General features: G+C 40.0%; 1 protein-coding gene across 1 annotated transcript; it reads right to left on the minus strand.

The window, feature by feature from the left end:
* Positions 1-5046: 5046 nt before the first annotated feature.
* CIDEA (cell death inducing DFFA like effector a) lies at positions 5047-15398 on the minus strand. The gene is made up of 5 exons (XM_054985336.1): positions 15291-15398; positions 10391-10547; positions 9580-9726; positions 7742-7926; positions 5047-5657 (listed from the first exon to the last, which is right to left on the minus strand). Exons 1-5 carry the CDS (start codon positions 15332-15334, stop codon positions 5531-5533), a joined length of 660 nt encoding a protein of 219 aa, XP_054841311.1. The 5' UTR covers positions 15335-15398; the 3' UTR covers positions 5047-5530.
* Between the last annotated feature and the right edge of the window lie 3330 nt (positions 15399-18728).

Genomic DNA, 18728 nt, shown 5'->3' on the forward strand with positions numbered 1-18728 from the left:
CAGGAAAGACCAGATGAATTACTGGGTTTGTATTACAAATGTTTTGAGGATGAAATTTTACAACCTTTACAAAATAAAATGAACTCCACTTTACTAGGAGGAAAGATGCCAGAGACATGGAAAGAGGCCAATATAACATTAAAACTTAAAGATGGACGAGATTTGACTTTGACAAGAAATTATAGACCGATATCATTACTGAATAATGATTATAAGTTGTTCACAACAATTATAGCTGAAAGACTGAAAATAATGTTGCAAAAAATTTGTTCATGGAGATTAATGTGGGTTTTTACCTAAAAGACAGCTGAAGGATAACATTAGAACGGTTTTAGATATTTTGGAGTATTTAGAAAAACATAATGAAAAACAAGCTGCATTGATCTTTTTAGATGCAGAGAAAGTGTTTGACAATATGAACTGGACCTTTTTGTTCAAGAATTTAGAATATATACATTTTGGATAGAATTTTATAAAATGGGTGAAATCGATCTATACTTTACTGACAGTACAAATAATTGTTAATGGAAATTTGACTAAACCATGTGGCGGCATGATACTGTCACTTCCCGGGAATTACATAATTGCGCCACCCTGTGAGTGCTCCCATGCTTTGCAATGGGCCAATTTGGGCCCCAAATGGTCCCGCTGCATAGTGACGTCATTGTGCCGGCACACGGGCCGGGATGCACAAGGAACACACCAGTAGTGAAGAGAAGCTAAGTGCTGGGTCCCCCCTCCCACCAGCAGGGTAAGGGGACGGGCAACCCTATGCACATTAGGGCATTTTGGTGACCTCCCACCAATCAGCTCTGTTCCCTCCCACTGCTCCATAGGGCAGCAGGAGAAAAATGGGGGAAGCAAAACAGTGTCCATCAATACTGCAACGTCATTTCCACCTGCAGGACTGCACTGCACTGCATAATGCTCTAGGATTCACCCAAAGCTCCATGATTTTTGAGTGAATCCTAGAGCATCCTATGATGTGATGGCATCACTTCTGTTTATGTAGTTGGATGTGACAGTGTAATGCTGATGGATACTGTGATGATTTTAAGTGTGTGTCTTTAAATGCTTGGTGTGGTACAGATGAAGAGTAGGGGTGAAAGAGGGATGAGTGAGTGAGATGACTGGTTGATGACTGAGAGTGTGGGCAGAGTGAACTGCTGTTTTTTAGTTACTGAGCAGAGAGAGAACATTCAGTCTGGGCAAAGCAACCTATGCAGAAGCTTGAGGGGATTCTTATTCTGTCTGAAGCAGGCAAACTATGTGTGGGCCTGAGAGAGAAAGTCTATGTATACTTGAGTGAGGGATTGATCTATCTGAAGCAGGCAAACTGTGTGTGTGCCTGAGAAAGTTTATATATATCTGTGTGACTGAGCATATGAAAAGAAACTTTAAGAACTGAGAACTATCTTTGAAACCATCAACCTTAAGTAACAGTGTGAAAGCAATACACTTCTTGTAAAAATAAAAGTTTATTTTGGTTTTCCCCCCCATTCCAGACTATATGTTATTCCTATATCCCATTCCTTTCCTCAGATCCACATAGTCCCATGAAGGAGCCAGACACTGGGGCATGTTATTAAAAGGAAATTTAAATTAACTATTTTGGAATATAATTCCTGGTGGCAGCAATCTACCCCGAGGGCGTAAGAAGAGGGTTAAAGGCAAAATCTAACTGAAAAAGAAAGGGGGTCTAACAGATACCATTAAGTTCCGCTCTACCCAGTCTCCTAGGGATTGTCAGAGTTTTGCTGGTAACTCTATCCAGGATCAATACTCTCAACAAGAGATCGCATGACGTATTTTCAGGTTATGTGAATGGGGAGTGAGATTAGCACTACAAGAACATTGAACTGAATAAATTCATTTAAAATGAATAAAGAGAAGTCAATATGAATAAATTCTGTAGAAATACTTAAATGGGGAGTGGGATGGGATGGGCACAAGAATTAAAGTTCTAATGCATTTTTGAAATGCCTTCCATTGTTGACAAGAGATCTAGTCACAATCTCACAAAAGACAAGATAACTGAAAAGTGAATTATTAAAGAATGCTTTGTACTTATATAGCACCTTTCATCCACGTTATTTAAAAGAACTTCACAAACATTTGCTAAGCCTCACAAATTAACCCACAAGACTCAGCAGAAACAAAACCTTCAGCTAGTGGCCCTAGCTCTATCTGAACGGGCACATGGTTGTCTGGGTTGTACCACTTCAGATTGTAGGTGGGAGGCTACATAAACAATATTCCCCCCCCACACACACACACTTCAAGAAATGCTCCCACAGAAAAATCTAGCAAGTTTGGAAAAAGAGATTTCTTTTCCTGGATGGAGGATTATTCAGTCTTGTGACTTCCCACCCACAACTTACAAGTTGAGGGTCCAACCAGATGAATCCTCAGAGATCTGTGAACAGCCCTTTGCAGCATTTGTAATTTAATAACTTGCCACCACAGAGGACAATTTGAATTGAGGCAGCAGTGCAGGGAGAAAAGGAGTTTAACCATTTTGTGAGGTCTCATCCATTTAAACCACCACTGCAATGAGCTGTTACTTGCCCTGAGAGAGGAAATAATACAGATATCTTCTATTTGTCTATATTTTCCCCTTCAGGAACTAATTATTATTATAGAGAGGAGGTGGGTTGGTATGATACCAGCTTTGATCAGTAAAACCTAACCAGACTGGTTTAAAAATTTGCCGCAGGAAACCAACTGTGCAATTCCTAAGGAGAGCATGGTAGAGGCTAAGGTTTAAACCATCCTTAGCCGCAATACAAGACAAAAGTCTGCAAGAATTTCCTACTTATTGGTGAGCTCTCAGATGCATGAGAGGATAAATGAAGGTGACGGGAGATTGGGGAGAAATGGGAGTCCCATTATGGGACAGAGGGTCTAGTGCGCAGATGTGTCTAGAAATATGCCTGTAAGCTCCTGCTGTAGACAAGCTAGGCTGCTATGAAATTTTCTGGAGAAAAAACCATTCACAGGACTTTGTGAAGGGGTGTAAAAAAAGTGAAGAAGACTGAATGTAGAACAAACTCTTGAGCATGTTGTCACATACAGATTTCATGATTTTAAAGTATGTTGAAAGATTACCACCTTCAGATGGACGGTAGAGAAACGCTTCCCAGGAAGCATGAAAAAGACTGGATTAAAAAATGTATACTTGGATTGGGAAATATTTAATCCTTTATGGAGAGGGTGGTAATGGAGAAAATTCAAAGGCAAAATCCAAACAAGAAGCAGGGTTACTTTGTCTACAGCATATGAGCAGTGGCTGAGTCAACCACTACTTAAGTCAGAATTCCATTTTTTTTGGAAGGGAAACAGTGACACATTCTAAATTGTTTGATTGCTGGATAGTAATGCAACCAGACAAAAAAGTGTCATGCGAGGAAACAACAGTTGCCAGTTTCAATATATTATCTCTTAACAACCTCTTTTCCCACTCCTGGATAATAGTGAGAAAAGCCAATTAGGATTTAGTATGTTTCTTTGGGTACTTCCTTGCTCTGACATACTCCTGTTGCTATCCAGTCATCTCTTTCTTTTCTTTTGACACTCTGTGTAGGAGGTGAAATGCCTGAAGCTAGTTCTACCTGTTAGGATACAAGCAAGATCCAATAGACAGCTGCCTTCCTCTCTCTCTATTCAACTTCTCCAAGGAAGGCTGAGGGCTCACCACATACAACTGAGCCTCAGCAAAGAAGAAATTTTCCCATCTCACTCATGAGTCATAATTTGATTTGAGGGGCTGATTCACATGTTTTTCCTACATAGCTCACTGCATATACTTGTGAAGTACCACTATAAACATGTTCATATATGAGTATATGTTCTGCTGTACTTCTTACCAAACACACCATCCTTCATATGGTAGGAGATGGGTGTGTGAACACTGTGCGGTTATTTCTAGTTTAAACTTCTGCCCATCGCCCATCCATCTCCCTTGATCCAACCTAAGGTCAAAACCCTTGTTTATTGCTACCATTCCAACTATTCATTAGGCTACTAGCGACATGTAGCCTTTTATGAGAACAACTCCACTATTTTCTGGGTTTAATATGACCAAAATGATACATGAGTGAGCAGAGGTCAAAATATCCTTGGAACATAATTATAACTGAAAAGTAAATGCATTATCAAATAAATGAGGATTTACAAGGCATTAAAAAGCACACAAAAAAGAGTTTTTCATAAACAACAGAAAAAAGACAGCAACACCAATCATCAACTGGAAACCAGCATTTCTCTAACCAATAGAACCAATGTCTACTTAAACCTTTCAGTGGGATGGAAAACTAGCCAGGCAAGGTTTTTTTAGCCAATGAAGGAGTTAAATCAAGACTGAAAGTCACAAATCAAATTTCCAAGTATGAAGTCAAGGATAACCTAACCTGACTTCGGTGACCTAATACATGCTTTCTACTGCCTACAACAGTAGGATACTGATGATATTTAGAGATGATTGCGTGCATGCATTCCTTGTATATATACATTTCTCAATAGACAGGTTGCTGACAAGAGAGAAGGGAGAAGTTTCAGTCAGCAGAAAAGATGGTGTCCCAGTCAATGTAGGCCTGTTCTGTCATAATATGTAACAGCTTTTAAAAGATGTAAATAACAGTTATTCCTCCTGCATGGAGATAATGCAAGACCATCCTTAACTCACCAATAATGGATAAAATACTTCAAGTGTTATTAGAGATCTATTTTTCTCAATAATATTTCTAAAACTTTAGTACGATTGAAGTTATATTGACTTTCCATTTCAAGTTACTAAAAAAGGAAAATATCCCCTGCTGCTTATTTTTAAAAACTACCAAAAATTTGAAGAATAAATGTGTGCATGCAGGATCCTCATAACATTAACCCCAATATGCTAGACAATGATAAACTTGAAATCTTTAGATTTGCAGATGAATTATAATAGGTATGCTTGAACTATGAAGATAAGGTTAGTTAGGTATTTGCACACAGGTGAGTTCTATGAGGAATTGTTGATTAGTTAAAGCACTATACACAAGCCAATACTGAAATTGATTTTTTTTATTTACATGTTAGTGAAAGAGAAAACACTTCAAAGTGTAGCTTAGTGTTGAACATCCATATAAGCTACAGAAACCCAATTTAGAATGCACTACGTGGCTGTTAAACAGTAATGTTTACATGGTGGTTAATGGAGATGGTTTATGGAATCATGTCACTTGACAAACATCAGTGAGTGCCTCCATGCCACGCCAAATGATCTCATCATTTTGGGTTATGGCACAAAAGTTCCTCTGCTTAAGACACTGTCCCTTTCCCTGCATTAAAAAGACTCCGTTCATATTTACAGTTCTCACATCATTATCTTACAAATAAAAACCTAGAGAGGAAGGTGGTTTAGTTAAATTTTGATCAGTTGTGTGAAGCTCAATTTGAGATATTTAAACACAAGATAAATATTTAAAAATATTCCAAGAAGAATGCTTGAAGTGTGTCAGCTGGATAACTATTTAAGGCTCTCGTGCTCATTTTAGTGCTTTGTATTTTTAATCAGATCATCTTCACAGTCACCCATTAATTGTAGCATGTATGTTCCTGTGCAGAGAAGAAGCTGTCCTGTTACTTGTGCAGCGTGCGATAGTAGTCTAAGCATCTTCCTAGAAAGGAAAACATACATGCTTAAGTCAGACTGTTCAAACTAAGATCACCCTTTTGTACAATACATTTATACTGGCATATACTAGAAAGGGAAAGCACTCGTCCCTACCATAAGCATTTCTCTTGGCTACTACAGCCAGAAGATCTAATTCTGCCTTGCCAACAAGGACATTGTGGCAATGTAGCAACATCTTCCTAGACCTTGCTATGGATCACCAAGTAGACTGCTTACCAATATCCTCAAGGGGGGGAAAGGCTGAACCAGAATGACTTCACCCTCCAATAGGTGCAAAGATCATGGCAGCTCAGTGTGTACCTGTACTCCCCACCAGTTCCTATATTAGGCTATTTATCATCATCATCATCATCATCATCATCATCATCATCATCATCAAATTTTAGCCTGTCCTCCTTGCAAATGGGCTCAGGGGGGTTACATCAAAAATAAATACAATTTAAAATCACAATAAAATCAAACAACCATAATACCCAAGATGGCAGGTCCTCAACCTTAACATCCACCCCGGTTTATAGTAAACAGGAGGGAAAAGGAAGGGAAGGATAGTGGATAGTGAAAGGTTATATGAACAACCTTTGACCTATTTTCCCCAGCTTTGGTCAATTATCTCCAATTAGGCTTTATTCGTGGCCTTGCAGATAGCTATGTATAGAGCAGTCACATACGCTTCTGCCATTTCAGAAGTTATAGAAGATGCCAGTTTAGAACAGTACCAGGCTGATATTAGAAAGTCAGCACTCTAACTGATAGGTAGATTTCTGAATATTTATATGGCCATTACATGCCTTTCCATTTGTTCCTTCTATTCAGTTCTGGAATTCTCTGTTCCTGGAAAAATGGGATGTCTACATTAGAATGGAGTTTTACAGGTAGTTGACCTTTCCCCCTTTGAGGAATTCTGAACGTTGATTTACAGAAAGGAAGGGGCTGTACTTCAAACAGAAGGAGCTTCTGTCTCATGTCTGACCAGAGCAGTTCTTATTGAAGAACTTGGCATTTTTATTTTGAAACAAAGTTCCTTTGAAGTCAACGAACTCATGTATCCCTTAGCTAAGATTAGATTCTTGACCTAAATTAAAATGGTAAACAGTCAGAAGTTCAATCTAAGTCCACATTCATGAATTGGCCCTGTAACAAATTACTACCTCAACTATTATGCATGGTCTGTATTTGATTTCATAGCATCTTGACACTGCTATTTTTGTCATAATCTCATAACATCTGACTAGTGAAGATCCACTACATGAATCTGCAAGGCCACAAACATTTACACTGGAATAAAATCTTGCCTTTAAAGAGGAGCTGGGCCATTATTTTTACCTCAATTTATTTTTGACTAAGTGGAGTAATCCAGAAAGGTGTTCGTGCAGCTAAATATTCCTGCTTAACTTGACTCTTAAAATGGAGTGGCAAGAAATTCCACTATAATATTTTTTCAACAGTTTTCTTATTCAGTTCTCTCTTCTAAAGTTGCAAGCACAACCACTATTTACAGTGCAATCCTAAGAAGAGTTACTCCAGTGTAAGCCAATTGATTTCAATGGGCTTTGACAGGAGTAACTCTTCTTAGTACTGAGTCAAACTCAATATGCCCTCAGGTGACACTGCGAAGCTTCTAGTCTTTTCCTACCCATATTAGCCAATCCTTTACTTGCCTCTCTTGCAACCAACATCAAGATGTTTAACAGATAACCAAGTTACTGACATTTGATTTTTCAGTTAGAGAAATGCTTCAAAAATGGTCTACTTTATTCACAAGTAGTTTTCTATTTTCTAGTATAGAAAATTTCAGCTTTCACTTTAGATGGCAACTATTTTGGCATCACACATTTTAAGCATTCATTTACGGTTTCCAAAGCAAGTTAAAATCCCACTTTAAGACTTTTCTTTTAAATAATGGCAAGTTATAGGCATCTGTTATGTCTTCCGTTAGACCTTCCTGAACTACTTGCTTTGACTTCTGGATAAGTGAGTCAAATTAATACAAGATGTTTTTAACACTGCATTTTACTTTCTCAGCTTATTTGGCACGAAGTAAAAACTTTGCTAGTAGTGTACACTTACCGCAGTATACTCTTTGCTCCCATGCATTTAATGTCATAGGACACAGAGTAGATTTCATAGAAGGTAGCTTTGATATTTAGACATCCAATGAAATCCTTAGGATTCAGCTTGTACAAGTCCAAGGTAATGTTTGCTACTCCCATTTTCTTTGGCTTCTGTACAGTTGTGATGTCATAGCTTGGCCCCTAGAAAGAACAGGACAGCTATAAAAAGCAGGCTCTCATGTTTTATATGCCCAGAGAACAATTTTAATTCAACTGCTCTAAACTGTATTTTGTCCTATTATGGTGAAAGCTGTGATGATAGACAAAATGGTTTAAACATGGAAGGTCTTAAAGTCAGTTGTATTACTTCTACTGATTGCTTTTTTTGTATGTTTTTCTTAGCTCCTTACTACTGCAGGCAGCTTATTCCTTCTGCAACCATACAGGATTCTCATCTGCAGATAAGCCAGCCCTTGGTTCAAAAATTGCTCCTACTATGTATTCACAAACTGGCCTGGATCTATGAAAAAAAGATCTTACTTTTCTACAGGTAATTCTTACAATCACCTTCTAACAATAGTCTTATATAGTGTATGTATAGTTCTTTGAACACTGAAGTGTTATAGTACAAATGCTATAACTCCAGTAGTCAAGTTTTGCCTGGTACTTGCATACAAACATACTTCAAGCACACAGAACTATAAAGATGTATACTGAAACTGCTGAGTCTAAATTGTGACAAGCAGTTGATCAGACAGGTCTTCTAAGGGCAAAACCATACATTACAGACTCCTCATGTTCACCCCAGTCCTGCCAGCCTGCCACACTCAGAATTTAACTCCCAAGCACACTCTGGCTCAATTCAGATCAGGACCATGGGGTACAGAAGCTTAAACCTTCCCATCTTCCTGACCTGAAACAGCCTGGGGGAGTTGTCATTCGCTCCACTGGGGAAACTTGCCTCACAACTCACATCTATAATGACAGCTTGTTAAAAGGCTTAAAATAGGAGTAGGTGTCTGATTGTGAATTTTTATGCTTTGCTATACAACTGCAGGTGTGCATCTGCCCTCTAGTGTCTTTATGGCAGAAGGGCACTAAAACAAAGCATTCAGATAGTCACTGCTTTTGAAAGGATTCAGCCGAATATTAACGTCAGCTTTTGTCAAACACAGCCAAAAAGACAGTGGAAAGCCATCACACTATAGCAGCTAGTGTGTCACACAAGGATCTCAGAGATCCAGATTCAAATCCCCACTCTGCCATGGAAGCTCACTCTGTTTCTTTGGCCTAGTCACTCTCAATCTAACCTATCTCACTGAGTTGATCTGAGTATCAGATGGAGAAGGAGAGAAGTGTTGTATGCCACAGATGCTGCTTAGGGGCTCAGAGGACAAATCAGTTTGCTTGGAGAAGTACAGAAGGCAATGGGCAGGATGCTCCTTAAAGAGGCCAAGTAACATTTGCTGCTCCCCGAAACACTAAGCCCAAGGCTGCTATATCACTTCATGGTTAAGTCTGGCTGAGTAGTTTGCAATTACAACCTACAGGCCCAAAGCAGCATATCTTAAAGTCACTAGTCTTAGACATGCACCAACCTAGTTGTGTATAAAGTGCTGTCAAGTCATAGTTGTCTTTCAGCAACACCATAGGGTTTTCAAGACAAAACATGAACAGAGGTGGTTTGGCATTGCCTGCCTCTGTGTAGTGACCCTGGACTTCCTTGGTGGTCCCCCATCCAAGCGCTAATCAGGGCTGACCCTGCTTAGCTTCTGAGAACTGGCTAGCATGGACCGTGCAGCTCAGGCCAAGCTAGTTACTTTCTTGTCCCACTTGAGCACAAGCAACGCTTACTGGCTTCCATTTCTGTCCTCTCTCCAGAAGCATGAAGTGTGTGTTATCTCCCAGCGACTGAAAGAAGTCTTCCGTATCCACCACTGTGCCATCTTCCTCCAAAACCAGTGTTATCAGCCCAGCAGTTATCATTAAGGCATCTAATGTCTAGAGAAAAGGCAGAAGAGTTATTGTTTGAGAACAGTGCCTTTGTGAAAGCAACACTTGATTATCTCCTCCCAACCCAAGACAGAGTTCCTAGTTCAGTAGCTATATAATTCTAGTGATTTGCACGGCTGCCACCAACTGTTGCATAAGCCACCCTGTCAATTAATGATGTTGGGAAGAAGTCTAGATTTTCTCTCATTCCTCCACCCGCGTATAAAGACAGCTACCCTTGAGTCTGAAGCACCTCAGCTATAGAGCTCAGGTGATCCTCAGAAGCAGCATCCGAATACTGATGCAAGTATGCAACTGGTGCCAACCTAATCCGTCTTATGACTGCCTCCCAGCTTCACAAACTAACTTGATCATGAAGCCATGAACCACCCTTTAGCCTTGCTTGCATAGAACTGAACTATCATTGATGCGTGGAATAGATCATCAGAGAACCAATGATGCATCTTCATATCGCCCACCAATGCAGCAGCAAGTTGTACAACCTGAAACAGACTGTAACATTAAAGATGGTGCAGTAAAGCTGGGTTTGGGGTCTGAACCCCCCTCTGTTCAAGTCATTTGCATGAACAGAATACAGAAGTTTTTCCTTTGGCCTAGAGCTGTGGTGAATAAGTTTTGGTAGAGGATTTTGTGCTTTTGACAAGAATCCTACCTTGCTAATAAGCTCCTGTAGATTGCTTGCAACAACTCCTCTGCGGCTGCTTCTGTTGTGGTTACACACCCGGAAAGGCCGAGCTGCAGGTGGAAGGGCAGCAGATAAAGTCTGTCTTGTAACAGACCCTAGAGACGTTCCCATAGATACCAAAGACCTAGAAAAAAACAGGGAGTTTAGTTTAATGGATCTACTGTATGGTGGTGGCAGTTGTGGGGTTAAGTGAAGACAGACTATATTCAGTACTCTAAAACAGTTTCTAAGGGAGGAGCACAAAGATTTTCTTCAACACAAAGGAACTGCTGCTCTTCTCTAGCAGGCAGAAGCAGCTACATTTTTTAATATGAGAGAAATGGTGTATTAATCCAATACCGGCCAAAGTAATCACCAACATCAGAGTTCCAACTGTGTGGATCAGACATTTGTTATAACCTGTAGATTCAATGGAATTACTCCATGCCAAATCCCAGCTTGTGTTTGAAAAAGGAAAAGGCTTACCTTAAAGTGTTAGGTAGCCCTCAGCAGGTGCCTAGTCAAGAGCTATGATTAGAAGTATCTGGCATAAGGCTTCACGCTCTTCACAACTACTGATATTCCAACACTTCCAGCCCTCTTTGCAAAGTGAGATGGGGGACTGCAGTTGAGGCACAAGTGGCATGACTGAAGGGAAGGGCTTTGGCTAATGAGAAATCTGAGTGTCACTGGGCCTTGGCAAACCCCAGTTCAAATCTCTGCCATAAAAATCAAAGAATGATCTAAGGTCAGTCACCATTTCTCAGCCCAACCATCTCTCACAGGCTGTTACAACACTGAAATGGTAGAAGGAAACCCCGTATACCATCTGAATTCCTTGGGAGAGCAGGATAAAATGCAAGCCAATAAAGAAATATTTGCATATCAGCTGCTAGAAATATGAAGGTCCAAAAAAACCCCATCCCCTGAAAATAACTCCCTGAGGACTTTCTCAATTTTTACCAGCAGAAAAACTAGGTATTTTAATAAGTACTACAACACTCATGAAAAATATTTTCTTCTTTGGAATGAATGAAATGCTTTTTGAGACAAGGTTTTACTCACTCAAAATGTGTAATATGGCCACTTAATTTAATGATGTAGATTGTATAATTTGTTTTCATACTATAGAGATAGTATATTTTCAACAGACGTTTATTGCTTAAGTGACTAATTGTGGATTTGCTATAATGTGTATGGTAATGAACAGTTCAGTATTATAAAGTTAAACAATATTCAAATATTGTGATAGTCCAATACTGGTTCTGCCTAAATAAATATGCTTCTGTTTGCTACAAGATTTGTTTTGAGCTTTTATTTTCCCTCTTCAGACAGCAAAAATTACAATACATGAGCCAAGTTAGCACTGGGTATAGCAGTTTGTAGCTCTCTTTGGTACTGGATATACTCAGTAATGCTTGTTGAAAATCAAGGCATTTAATTTTATCAATATGAACAGAACACATTTATATGACAAATTATAAATCTGTCATGTTAGAGGAGTAAGATCTACGTTTGACAAGAAAGTACTGTTTACGCTTCCCTCTAGCATTTGTTTTCTCTCTAAGGGCGGGCGGGGGGGGAGAGAATGGCTGTTTTCCATAGCTTCAAAATCCCCAGAAGCGTTCTCTACTATGTATTATTTACTGTTTGCAGGGAATTCATCTTTGATATTTATACTGCAGAATCTTACTGCACCATCAGCAGGGAATCCAAGATGCTTTATTTGTTAGGATGTTCTCTAGTCCACTGAGCCTGACACTATGAGCCATCTGTTGTAAAAGCAAATAACCTTATCAGATGTATAAACTCAGCTTTAAGCAAGTTTTCATCTATCAGATAAGTGGAAGAGGCCAAGGGGATTGTGGATGGGACAGAAACGCTACAGGCTGCAGAGACAGTTTCTTACTAAAAATGCCTGGGCAGTTTTTAGACTCTCTTGGGGAAGGTGAACTACTCTTGCATAAACTTAGGTATCCTAACTTCTTCATTAGCAGCCTGCTAAGAAACTTAAAAGGGTATCCAACATTGAAGGTACAATCAGAATGGCCTAGTTCATCAGCATACGGAAAACACACACTTTTACTACCACCATAAATAGGAAGCTTGCCAGTTGACCAACATAGCTTGTAGAAGAAATTATTAAAGCTTCCAGGCACTTCCCACAGCAGCATTGTACAGGTCTTTTTCAGATTCACTTGAGTTTTTTTTTAAATTGTTATTTAATTTTGGTTGCTGTAACTTGTACAAAAAGAGATATATAACAAAAATAATAACACATTTCCAATGAACTATATATAGACAGATTCACTTAGGTTAACTAGTTATCACTTTGATATACTATATATATTTTATGCTCTCTTAACCTTCCTATGGACATGCATCCAAATATATTTTGTTAGGCAGTATGATGCAAGTACATAACTGAATATTTCTCCATGAACCATGACATGTGACCTTTGGTTTAAAACTTTCCTCTAAATACTACATTTGCCCCAGACTTTTCAAGCTTGTAGAAAGACAGTGAAGTAATACAATCGTTTAACTGTTGAGTTACTGCAGTTGGCTAAGAAGCCTGAAGTTCTAATTTGTACTAGACAACACTGGTTCAACCACTTTAAGTGGTCAGCCTAGCCACTTTGCATGTCCATGCAGAAATCAGTCAAACCAATTTCAACGTAACTAACATGTAGCTGGTATTGCAGCAACCTTAAAAGAACAGCTGTTTTGTTAACCAACCATGTTTATCTGAAGTAGCCAAGTATTTTGTTTCGATTTTTTTTCCTTGCAGCTATAGCAGATGAAATTTGTGTTAGAGCCATTAGTCAAATTTGGAACGAAGAGTTTCTATTAACTATCCATAACTATAAATTTCAGATGTAACGTTGGCATGCATTTCAGTTTGAGCCAAATAGATACTATGTCAGATCCATAGCATAGTATATCTGGATTCTAGTTAGCCCTAGAATCAGTTCATTTGATAGCTATAGCTCATTTATCTCCATAGGAGTTCCCTACCTTCACAACCTTAATAAAACCCCACTTCCATAAATGCCCATTAGAGGGCTGGAGGATTAACTGTGACAAGAGCTATCCTGTGGTAGAAAGCTAGACAGATGTCAGCACCAAATTGGATCCCATATGGTGTGCCTTCACAACCTGCTACTGAAAAAGCCCTGATCAGCTTTAACAGAGCCTTTTCAAAGAGTAAAAAAGCCTTACTGTTAAACATTTGCTTGGAAATAAGCCCTACTGATCTCAAGGGGATTTTTGTAACCAACAGTAGAACTTTAGTCCAATGGCATTTTGGCACAACATCTTGAGTATGCCCAGCTTTTTTTTTTTACTACTTTGTCCAACACATCAGTATAAAGCCTACATTAAATAAGTATAAAAGCTAGTTTTTCCCCTTTTACATAGTTTTATATTATGACTGACACAGCAGGACAAAGGTGATACAGCAGGACAGAGGGTGTTCATATACACTTTAGAGAGCCACAGGTGAAAAAAACTTATAAGGAAATTAAAGTTCTTCCAACCCATATTTCAAGGAGTTAACACCTAGCTACAAGAATAGCTTTAAAAGACTGCAATTTCCAGTTGCAGCCACATTCTAAGAAAGGCCTTTGTATGCAACAAATCAATACTTATGCAAGTAATGTAATACCAAGAAAGGACAGTGAGTTTTAGAGTAAGGCTACAGCAAGCCCATCCCAGAATTGCCAGATAAGCTGTGAAGACAAATGTTGCTGTACAATATATCCCTTATGCTACTCCCTAGAAGGGACAGCACCTGCTACTCCAGACATAGTACAGTATATTTAGAGCTTGGGGTAGTGTATGTAGGACCTCACCAGTCCTGGAGGGAGGACTCATGGGGGCTTGACAGCAATTACTAGGAAACTTGCTGCGATGCATTATATGTAACTCATCCAGATGCGACAGTGGCTATAGCTTGATGATATACAACTCATCTGGGCCCAGCAGCAGTCTCTGCACATCTTGTGTGACTCAACAGGCTGGAAAGAGGTGACCACATAGTGACTTCCTACCGTATGACTTTTACAATATGGCCAGACTTTTCCCAGGGACAGGGAAAATTGAGAGCCAGTGTGGTGTAGTGGTTACAGTATCATACTAGGATCGGGGAGACACAGGTTCAAGTCTTCACTCTGCTTTGGACCAGTCTCGCTCAGCCTAGTTCACTTCACAGGGCTGTTGTGAGGAGAAAATGATTTAAAGTGCTTTGGGTCTCTATTGGCAAAAAGGTAAGTATAAATGAAATAAATAAGATGGGAGATTGGGGGGGGGGTGCCAAAAGAAGAAAAGTGTGTGTGTGGTGGGGGGGGGGGGAATGAAGCCACTGCTACAACAGCTTTGTGAAGGTGTGTAGGGGTGTCCCTGCATATTTAGTACTCACTGTGAGACCTCACACGTGCCACTTCCGAATAAAACACTTTTTTTACAGTGTTTGGGATGAAGAAAATTTAGGGATTGCTAGTTATTAGTAATATTAAGATACATATTTTCAGTTGTACAAACAGGTTTTCTTAAAGTGGCTCTTTACTGATCTCTTCCCCGAATTTTTGAAGCAGTATGCCTGTATTTATAAATGTTGCTGACACCTGCCCTTTAGTAGAGAAAAAGATTTAGTTTTGGATGAAGATTTCATGCCAGGCTATGAATTGTGGAGGGATGGGTGGCATGTCTCAAAACCTTACGGCAGACAGCAGCCATAAACTGAGAGAGAGACACAAACCTTTTTCATTGCCCTAAAAGAGCTAACCCCCCTCCCATCCCCCGCAATCTGAGGTGCTCTTACTTGGGAGTCAACCTAATTCAACCACAACGGACTTCCTCCCACTAACCACGCTATATAGTCACTCACCGGAACAAAACCACGGCGTAATCGCGGGCGCTTTCCACAGCCATTCTGTAACTCCGTCAACCGGCTCCGCTTGTTGCCTCCCAACCAACAATAGCCGTAGCTCCCGACCACTCCTTCTTATGCGAGAAAGGGCTCGCCCGCGTCCGCCCTCATCTTGGATCCGCCCTTCCGGGGGGTGGGGGGCTGGCGCGCGACTCAGGGGAGGATCTGTGAGCGCGTGAGGGGACGTCATTCCAGGGGTGGGGGTTGCGTGCTCAAGGGGAATGCATTGCAGAGTGCGGGTTTAGTTTCGGAGTTCAGAGTTGTAATCTAGTTTTAATTCCAAGGTTTAGTCCCACCTTCGAGCGTCTGAAACTGGAGCTCTTCTCATAATGTTATGCTTTATTGTTGGTTTGGTTTTAAACAGTTTTTGTGGATTATTTTTAACGGAAGGTAGATCTATTACCCTAACACAGAGAAAAGAAACCCAGAAACGGATCTTGTGGCAGTTTAAAAACCAACAGTATTGTTGAAGCCCACGGTAGCTTAGCTTTCCATAAATCCGTTAGCCTTTTAAAGTGCCAGAAGACGACTTTCGGGGTTTTGCCAAAATAAATGCAAATGAACGTTTGTGTGCACCTCTATCCTTAGCATGTTGGTAAGGCTTATTAGTTTTCTGAAATTTATTCTCAATCAAAGACGTGGTAGGACGTGAAGGTGGAAGTCTAAGTGAGGAAATCGGTCCATTTCCTCACTTAGCTGGTCAAAGAAGAGGCCCCCGGAAACCCGAACTGAAGCTTTTTTAAAAAAACGAGTTGTGCCTTTAATAACCGTGCGTGACAGTTCAACAGATGCATCACTACAGGCAGGAAAAGTTGCACGTGGAATTAATAATTGTCACTCGCCAGCGAATTGTCACTGGAACTCTGCCAGAAAAATAAAACAGCAATCCTACTTATTACACTCAGCTTCCTTTGTGTGGGGACAAGGATGATGAGGTGATGGAAATTCATGCGCTTTATTAGTTCACGTGGTTCTGTCACTGTGGTTAAAAAGAGTACAAACACATTGTGAGCTTGAGCTTTTGGGGCAGGAGATGAGGCTTCCAGGCAGGCTTCATGAATTATGAGAGGCTTTATCTCACGATTATTAGAACCAACGAGTGATCTGCTATTGATATTTGTAGGAGATGGATTACATCACTGATTGCAAAGCAGAAACACAGTTGAAAGAACACTTAATATAGATTAGTTGGTTTGTAATGTATTTTAATCACACCTGCCACTGCCATCTTTTTGTTTCAAAACCCACTCATTTGATTAAAGGGTTATGGTGGGGGGGAGAGAATTTCTGTGTGATAGAAACATTTCTGTTCTGCCATTTTTATCTTATCATTCCAGCTCTCGGGCTACATTGTTCCCTTTCACCATTACCCCCCCCCCAGCTCCCCTTCTCACAGTGTTTCCTTAACTTATGCATGCCCAGTCTCAGGATCTCCTGTCCTTTCTACACAACCTAGCAGAGTCTGCCTTAGGGAAGGTGACTTTAATGAAAAATAAATCTGGCACTGTGGTGGTCTGGAAATTCCTTGACTTCAAAACTCATCAGTGGCCATGGTGTGTGGGATATGGCTAGATGTATCATAGGAATGACAGTGGCTGTAGATCATTTGGTCTGAGGAAGCACAAGTTGCCATTGATATGGAATAGAGCATCTAATGCCAAGGAATGGTAACTATTTGGGATTAATCAGGACTGAGGGTATGAATTTGTGATGGAACCTTAAAGAAAATACATCAGTAGAGTATGCGTATGCAAAATATTTAAGTACAATTCATTTTGCCTCTTTCTCCATGCCAGTATTATTTTTTTGCAGGCATTCTGTTTTCATTACACTGATTTCAACACTTGTCAATATTTTTGGCCAATGTATTTGTTAGACATTTGTTGGGTACATGGATGTGAGAATCAGCCCCCAGTTTTCCCTATAGCTGTACCAAATTTTAATCAAAATACGGTTTTAAAAGTTGGTCTTACATGTAGGGAAACACTGGATTAATTAGTCAGGAGCCATACATCATACAATACATCATACAAAATAAAAGGCAATGGGCAATCTTAATATAAAAATACAAGTATCATAGGGGAATTATTTACAATTCTTCATTATTTTTGTCTGAGGGACAGCCACTTTCCCAAGACATTTGGTCATCCTTGGGAGGTGAGGAAAGTCGGGGCTTGAGTTTTCAGTCCCTAGTACTAGTCATAGACAATGGTTGGAAAACACATGATGCAGTGATATTGGTGAGGCTAAGCAGATCTAGGTCAGAACTTTAGTAACTGCATGTTATCTTGGGTTCCTTGATAAAGAAAAGGTGAGATATAAATCTAATAAATAGACACAGTCAGCTCACACTGTCTTACTTTCCTTTGAGTATTTAGTTCCTTGGACAAGCATTTTAAAGGGTTAATTTCCACTGCCCACATTTCTCACACTGTCTTGAGTGCAAGGATGGGTGGAAAGTCTGGATTGCCAAGAGATTTCCCATTCAAAGTGGGCAAATGGTAAGCCCAGCCTGAGCAGCAACTGGATGAGAAACTGTAATGTAATCTTGAATGTTTTAATTATTATTTGTAAGCTGCCTTGGGCCAAGAGGTAAGATGCAATATAAAACATACCATCAGGAATCCAGTGTAAGAACAGGTTATAAGTTATACATAAATATAAAAAGGGATTTACAAAGCTTGCATGAAAGCTGACCCCATGATTTGGGTGAACTGCCTGATGCCATCTGACTCTTTCTATGATCTATCAGAATGCAATATAAACTAAGCATAGATGTGAAGGCACAATAAGATCATCTAACCTGTTCTAAATGGCATGCAAAAACAACACAAAGACTTTGTGGCTGTGTAAGAGAGAACTTATAGCCCCAAATCATACATGTTTATTCAGAAATAAGTCCAGTGGCATTTAATGGAACTTGCCTCCAAGGCTGTGTGCACAAGATTACAGGTTCAATGTAGTTATCTATTTGTGCACTAATTACTGGTCTAATATTTACTATGATGTTTAGTGAGAACTGGCAGATATTACCTATTTTTTAGATACATGGAAGAAACAAAGCCTGCTATAGGTTGATACAATTTAATGGGGGTGGTGGTGGTTAGAGTGTGCTTAGGTCTTCCCCATGCCCACTATTAGACTCTTATTCTTGCCCTCCCACCCCAACATGCCTGTGCACCCTTCCTTTACCCACTTGTAAACTCTCCCACCTACAGTCACATTCTGCATACCCTTTCTTTGATGGTGCTGGGCGAGGGGTGTAGTTGTGAGTGCCACAGCAATGACCTCCAGGAAAGCTGGTGCTTTGTGCACCACCCATATGTTGTTCTCCTGCAGCACTAGGCAGTGTATGCAGCTGGGATCAAAGGTGACAAAGCACTCACAAGCTGGCAG

The sequence above is a fragment of the Eublepharis macularius genome, chromosome 7 (assembly GCF_028583425.1).
Source record: "Eublepharis macularius isolate TG4126 chromosome 7, MPM_Emac_v1.0, whole genome shotgun sequence".
NCBI classification, from domain to species: domain Eukaryota; kingdom Metazoa; phylum Chordata; class Lepidosauria; order Squamata; family Eublepharidae; genus Eublepharis; species Eublepharis macularius.

Coding starts and splice junctions, on each gene's coding strand:
- CIDEA (XM_054985336.1), bottom strand. CDS start 15,334: ATGGCTGTGGAAAGCGCCCGCGATTACGCCGTGGTTTTGTTCCG. Junction 10,548..15,290: donor TACGCCGTGGTTTTGTTCCG/GTGAGTGACTAT, acceptor GTTTTTTTCTAG/GTCTTTGGTATCTATGGGAA. Junction 9,727..10,390: donor TACAGGAGCTTATTAGCAAG/GTAGGATTCTTG, acceptor CCTTTTCTCTAG/ACATTAGATGCCTTAATGAT.